The 6864-nt window shown below is 42.7% G+C and overlaps 2 protein-coding genes across 2 annotated transcripts; one reads left to right on the forward strand and one right to left on the reverse strand.

Moving 5' to 3' along the window:
* Positions 1 to 332: 332 nt before the first annotated feature.
* Positions 333 to 1423, reverse strand: ora2 (olfactory receptor class A related 2). Its single transcript, XM_070851537.1, has one exon. The coding sequence runs from the start codon at positions 1296 to 1298 to the stop codon at positions 333 to 335; it is 966 nt and encodes a 321-aa protein (XP_070707638.1). The 5' UTR covers positions 1299 to 1423.
* A 3863-nt stretch (positions 1424 to 5286) lies between these two features.
* Positions 5287 to 6409, forward strand: LOC139218147 (olfactory receptor class A-like protein 1). The gene has a single exon (XM_070849706.1). The coding sequence runs from the start codon at positions 5332 to 5334 to the stop codon at positions 6295 to 6297; it is 966 nt and encodes a 321-aa protein (XP_070705807.1). The 5' UTR covers positions 5287 to 5331; the 3' UTR covers positions 6298 to 6409.
* The last annotated feature ends 455 nt before the right edge of the window (positions 6410 to 6864 follow it).

A 6864-nucleotide genomic window follows, 5' to 3' on the forward strand; every position in this document is an offset into this window, starting at 1 on the left:
TTCCTTAATTAAAGTTCCCTCTGCCTACAGATCCACCATCTCACCCACACCTACAGGTGCTAAACTGTCATCAGTTATTTTACAGCGTGTCTGAAAAGCCTCATCAAGAAGATATTTTAAATAATATTCTGAAAAAAAACATCATTATTATGAATTCACAACCACTCAAGCCGCTACAGAGGAGAGATGAGTCAGTCCTGCGATTCATATCAAAAACATTATCGACCCAATATATGCAGTGCAAAGACAGAATGAGGTATACATGACCAGAGTTTAGAAAAAAATCAGTCCTCTTCATCCTGGCTTCCTCTAATCAGCCATCCCAACAGGCCTCACGTGGGCGAAAGACTTGTGGTTTTCTCCTGAATAGGCTTCTCCTGCACTGCACACCTCAGCCTGCCATTCACCTTCCTGTTAGATACAATGATGACCACGGGGCTTAATGCCGCATAGAGTGAGGAGAAGAATATGCGCAGGTCAGAGATCAGCGAGGAAGTCATAGTCCTCCTCACAGTGAGAGTGTACACCCAAAGTCCATTATCTACCCCATAGAGGACCACGTACAAGGTCACAAGTGCTACCACGGCTTTGGCAGCTCGTTGCTCGGCCCTACCACTTCTCCCACTGCCAGCATTACTGTTGCGGATCCCCTTTACCTGCCGGCTGTGCTTGTAGAGTAAAACCAGGATGATCAGGCTGGCCACAGTCATGAGGGCCATGGGCACCACATCTCTGGTCACCTGGGCTGCCCCGTTTGCCTGTTTGGACAGCTTTGAAGGAAAGTGAACATAGCAGAATTGAACATTGATGCCATGGTTTATTAGACTGGAGTCATTCTGTGTGCTGAAGGAGAAGAGTATGGCTGCCACGCTCATGTTGGTGGTGAGAAGCCAGAGAAAGAGGAACACAAAGCCCAAATAGTGGGCAACCATAGCACGGATGGTGGCCCAGCGGGATCCAGGAGGGGCAAAGCTCAGGGACTGGTAGGCACTCAGGACGAAAGTAAGCCAGATTGAGAGGGAACGAGATGTTCTGTAGATAAAGATCACTGCTTTGCAGCCAACATCTCCAAAGATGTCGGCCAGGTGGAAGGAAGCCAGGGTTTCCAGCAGACAGCGAACACCCACCACCAGCAGGTTGGCGCAGGCCAGGTGTAGGACAATGGCATCAGCTGGGAGGAGCAGTTTCTCCTGGTACAGCAAGAGGAGGAATGCCAGGATGACAGCGATGTTACCTGGGACTCCCACAACAGTGAGGGACAGATAGAGCATCCCACGGACAAACTCCTCTGATGGCATTCCTGCAGGAGTAGAAGAGAGTACAAGGCAACTTTACCAGTTAGATAACCCAGGTTTTGATCATAGTATCTTGTTAGTTAAGTGATATCTTCCATTCAAATCTATGTCAGGAAAATCACTGCAGAAGTTCATCCCCCTACCTGAGGACACTCTGAGATCACTAGGTCTGAAGTGGATCTTGTCCCTGATCCCTCTCTCCTGAAGTAACCCGGTTGTTTGTGTTCTTATACTTGCAAACTGGTAACAGTTGTTGGATCTGTTTTTCATGGTCCATTGACTTCTCATTGCTCAGCCTCCAATTACTTGAGATCAATTCAGATGACTGCATCTGTCCCCTCACAGGGTTTCAGACCAATAGGATAACACAGTGAAAGCTGTGTTTGGACTCATTTAGAGGTTACAAAGATTTCAGTGTCATTGCTTTACTTAGTGGGGAGACTATTAAATACTTTTTCTAATTACTGATCCTATATTTAGATTTCCTTATGAGACCCTTCATGGTACTTTTATATTTTTCATTTCTGCAATAACTTTTAATAGCTACTACCTATTAAAGGCACCTTTCTTGTGTTGGTTAGCCTTACATCAACACCACAGTGTCCTCCAGTGGAGAAAGCTGAAACAAAGTGAAAGCCAGAGGACGTTCTACACAGTCTATATGATAAATTATCCACAGCTTCATTTGTAAAGTGTGACATAGCATCCAATTTATGGTTGTGTAATTCATCCAGAGCAATAAAAGCTCTAAAAATGGAATTAAACCTAAGTTGTGAGGATGTTGTAAGGGCAAATAAGTGTGCTGCATGATTTAACTGCAACATGCCCCACAGCAGGGAATTGGTAATGAATATTAAGCCCATTTCTCACATAAGTACATGAGGTGGCATGTCCTCTACTGAAATTAAAAGAGAAGATACGACAATATGACCATTAATGAGATGAGTTACATGTACAATAACCTTATTAAATTAAAATTTTGAACACCATATACACAAACTTTTCAGGTATTAATAGTGTTCAGTTGGATCATTCACACTTCATACAGTCATGGAGAGTAACTATGTGTTTACTTGACTTGAGTATTTTCTCAAAAGAGTACTTTTAAGTACATTATTCTAATGTTACTGACAAACTTTTACTTAAGCAACATTTTTAAAGCAGGATTCTTAATTGTAATAGAGTATCATTACAGTGCAAATTGCTCCTTTTACCGGAGTACAGGATCCAATTTCTTCCTCCACCTTTAAAAACACTTCAAGTTTAACTTTATTGCCCTCAAAAGGAAACTTGTTAGGCAGCCAGGTGAAACATGCATCGCATATGGACAGAGGGTACATGAAGCGCAATAAAGAACAATGAAACATAATGTGACAAGAACAGAGAAAACTGCAAACAGTTGCTGAAGTGTTGAATGATGTCGAGTGAAGAGATAGAAAGTGAAATAAAATATACAGTCACGGGAGGTCAATTTTGCACCCCTCCCCTCAAATGCAAATAAAGAGTCTAAGGCCCATCAATATCAGACAGGAGACTGCTAAGCCAAAAGCTTCTTAAACCACATTTTTGCTGTGGGACAGATTAACTAGCACAGTGAGGGGTGCACTGAATATTCCCTCTTCACCAACCAAAGCCAACCAGAGCCCTCACCAGCATACTGAGAGGTGCAAAGGGTTAGAAAGTGACTTATCTCAGAACTATCTTGAGTTGTAGGTAAACAGCTAACTTCAATGCTTGAGGAGTTATCTGATGATAATAAAGAGAGAGCATTCGTGAATTCAACACATATTACACGCTGATATTAACAGTGTGAAAATGATAATGTGTCTCAATTCAGTACAGCTCATATTATGGAAAGTATTTTATTATACATGCAAACCCATTATTGGCATCCCTTAATCACAAACACAAGGTGTCACATGTATTATTCCATTTACAGAAAAAAGATTGTGCATGTAGTTTTTAGCATTACCTATAGTATACACTATAAATGTAAACTTCATCTCTATGGATATCATGCAATTAGTTAATGTAAGATTGAAACTGAATCAGTGCAATTACGAAAACAGTTTACATCAGCCATAAATTCAAAAAAGTCAAATCTCATGTCAGGTGATTTTTTAACTCACAATGTGACGTATTGGACATGATGCAGTCCCCTGAGAAGGACATGCTTGAACTTGCCATTTTAATTAGCTCTCTGAACATGTAAACATGCACACGGGGAAATAACACATCTTATGATGCTTTATTCCAAAGCCTGCTCCCAGGAGAAAACAAGCTCCTCAAACAACATTGTTTCAGCACACACAATCCAGTCTGACTTTTGCAGCTGAGAAAACAGCAATGTAGAATGAGCCATAGGTTAGAGCGAGCGCTTTTCATGTAAGACACACTTGCCGGTTACAACTTATGTGGATTGTGATGAAAAATGAATTACAAGCTTCTGTTGTAACATATGTCAGTGCTGAGAGTTAAGAACATAAATGAATAATGGCTGATTGTCCCTATGCCCCCAATTAGTACAGACATGCATTGTTATACGGCTAATTGCCTTGCTCCTCTGTGTCTTTTAACACGCTCCCAGGACATGAAGGAGGAAGAGCGCAAACTAAAGCACCAGCTGTGCGTGTAAAAGCCTCTTGATGGCTCATTCAAGGCATCATCAGGCGGCTTTTGCATCAACAATAACCGCACACTATTGTCTCTGCAGGGGTTGTTTAACTCTTATTTTTTAAATCCACGGGGAACGGCATTATAATATCTCAGAAGTCAGTAGAAGATGAAAAATTATGTGAAAGTACACGTATGAACTACTGCAGAATACAACCTGAGTTTTGAACTCACATAGGAATTCACATATGTTATTCATATCACCTAAGGCAGCTTAGTTACTTTACTTTTATCATGATGAACTGTTTCCTAATATTAAAGCCTAAAGTGAATCTGGAATGCTGTGTTGATGTACTGCCTGGAGCACCTTCATTCATTTTAAAAAGGAGGATGATTTGCATGCAGACTCATGCCATATTTGTTTGAAGTTTGATATCACGCTTGTGCCACCATATCTGATTCCAAACCAGAAAAGGTACTCCAAACACCAGCTGCACTCATCCTTCCAAGTTATTTATCGTGACGGTGATTAGGATGTCAGATTAAAATTCAAAGGATAGATTTTCCTTTTCTTAAGTCTGTCTTAAAGCAATACTCGCATTCCCATATGTACACTGAAACGGATTTTGTTTGCTGTAATAAACCCTCCTGTTCATACTGGGCATTAAAAGATCTCTTCCAAAGATCCCTTTCTAATTGTACTAATGGGGAACACAATCCTCAGTCCTCACGCTGTGCAATGAAAGAGATCTTCCTTCATTTTAGTACCAAATTCCCTCTTTGAGTTAGTGTCTCTCTGCTGCAGCACAGGAAGGAAACACATCCTGAGAAATGCAGAAGGGGATTTTAATTTTGCACTAAAAAGACTATAAGTTTGGAAGATACCAACTTGTTTTGCCTAACTCAGACTGCTGACGCTTCATATTATTTTTCTACAGAATGAGGACTGTGGATTTTGCCCCACACCCATTTCCATTGGAAACATGTTAGGAGGAGGTCTCTTAATGGCCAGTGTGAACAGCAGGGATGATTACAGCAAGGAAAAACTGTTTCAGTGTTCATATAGGCGCCTGATTATTGTTTTGCAGCGCTTGCCCTCTGAGACCATCTGACCGTCAGATTTAGTTTGTTGCTTTAATTTGCCAAACTGGGGGCAGAACTCTGCATTGTTGGCCAATGATGTTGAGGGGCAGCGAGGACTATAAATTGTAATTACACGGGCTATTAAACACTTAATGTATAACAGGCTTTACTTTTGCCTTTAATCTGCAACTTCAGGTGAGCACCATTTCCACTGCAGAGATCCAGGAAATTACATGATTATACACAGGCTATGTGGTTATATTCTATTTCTAGTTTTGAGGATGTTTCTTGTGTGCACTGTATTCATAACAGATTTGATTCTCTGTCTGCTTTGCCAATCATGACCACGGCAGGCCTTGGTGTCATGGATCTGTGTGTGACCATCAAAGGGGTTTCCTTCCTCTTGCAGACAGGTATGGGCATCTTGGGGAACACTGCGGTGCTGTTGGCATACGCACACATCATTTACGCTGAACCCAAGCTCCTTCCTGTGGATATGATCCTGTGCCACCTGGCCCTCGCCAACCTTATGCTGCTACTGACTCGCTGCGTCCCCCAGACTATGACTGTGTTTGGGCTGAGGGACCTGCTGAATGATCCCGGCTGTAAAGTGGTGATCTACGCCTACCGCATTGGCCGAGCTTTGTCAGTCTGCATCACCTGCATGCTCAGTGTGTTTCAGGCTGTGACCATCGCTCCCGCAGGGCCCTGGATGTCCAGGTTAAAGCCTGTGCTTCCCTGCCTGGTCCTCCCCACCTTTGCAGCACTGTGGCTCTTCAACATGGCCATATGCATCGCAGCCCCTTTCTTCTCTATGTCTCCACGAAATGGCACCGTCCCAGCCTTTACCCTCAACCTGGGCTTCTGTCATGTGGACTTCAGAGACAACCTGTCCTATGTGATTAATGGGGTTGCTGTCTCTGGGAGGGACTTTGCCTTTGTCGCCCTGATGGTGGGATCAAGTGGTTACATCCTGCTGCTTCTCCACCGCCACAGCCGCCAAGTGAGAGGGATCCGCCGCTCCCAGGGCGGCGGGGCAGAGACCAGGGCGGCCAAAATAGTGGTCACCTTGGTGGTTCTGTACGTGGTCTTCTTTGGGATTGATAACGTAATCTGGATCTACATGCTGACGGTGGCGAAGGTGTCACCAGTGGTGGCTGATATGAGGGTGTTCTTCTCCTCCTGTTATGCCTCTCTCAGCCCCTACTTCATCATTTCTTCCAACAAGAAGGTCAAGGCGAAGATCGTATGTGCAGCCGAGCAAGACCAACCATCAGCCGACAATCAGGAGTCGAGTGACAAATGACTCTTTCTGTGTCGTGACAGGCTGTCAACTGGCCTGCAAGATGGCAGAGTCATACTCTCAGACCTTATCATTTTCAACACTGTTGCACAGATAACTGTCATTTAGCTAAACAACAGACCCTTTAGAAAGTAGTACAAGGCAGTATTGTCTTGTACTGTTGTTTTATGTATAGTTTCTTCAAAATCAAAAATATACAGATGTTTTTAGCTGCCATGTGGTTTGTGGTTATTTTGTATGCCAGCAAAAGAGATGAGATTATCAGTAAATTAATGTGCATCATATTTGAGAGTTTTCAGCTTCTCAAATGTGATGAATTTGCTGCTTTTCTTCGTCTTTTGTGATCATAAACCAATTATCGATCTTTCGGACTGTTGGTCTTACGAAAGCAATTTGACCAAGATCGTAGCCACCATTAAGGACATCGTGGTCATGTCATCAGTACTGTTTCAGGGAATTTGGAGGTTTTATTGACCTGAGAAGGTATTTATATTGTTCATGTACACAAAAATGTCACATCCCTAATCCTTGATTGAGCTGTTTATGGTCAGAAACATACCCTGAAAATAA

The sequence above is a fragment of the Pempheris klunzingeri genome, chromosome 2, assembly GCF_042242105.1.
Source record: "Pempheris klunzingeri isolate RE-2024b chromosome 2, fPemKlu1.hap1, whole genome shotgun sequence".
NCBI lineage: Eukaryota > Metazoa > Chordata > Actinopteri > Acropomatiformes > Pempheridae > Pempheris > Pempheris klunzingeri.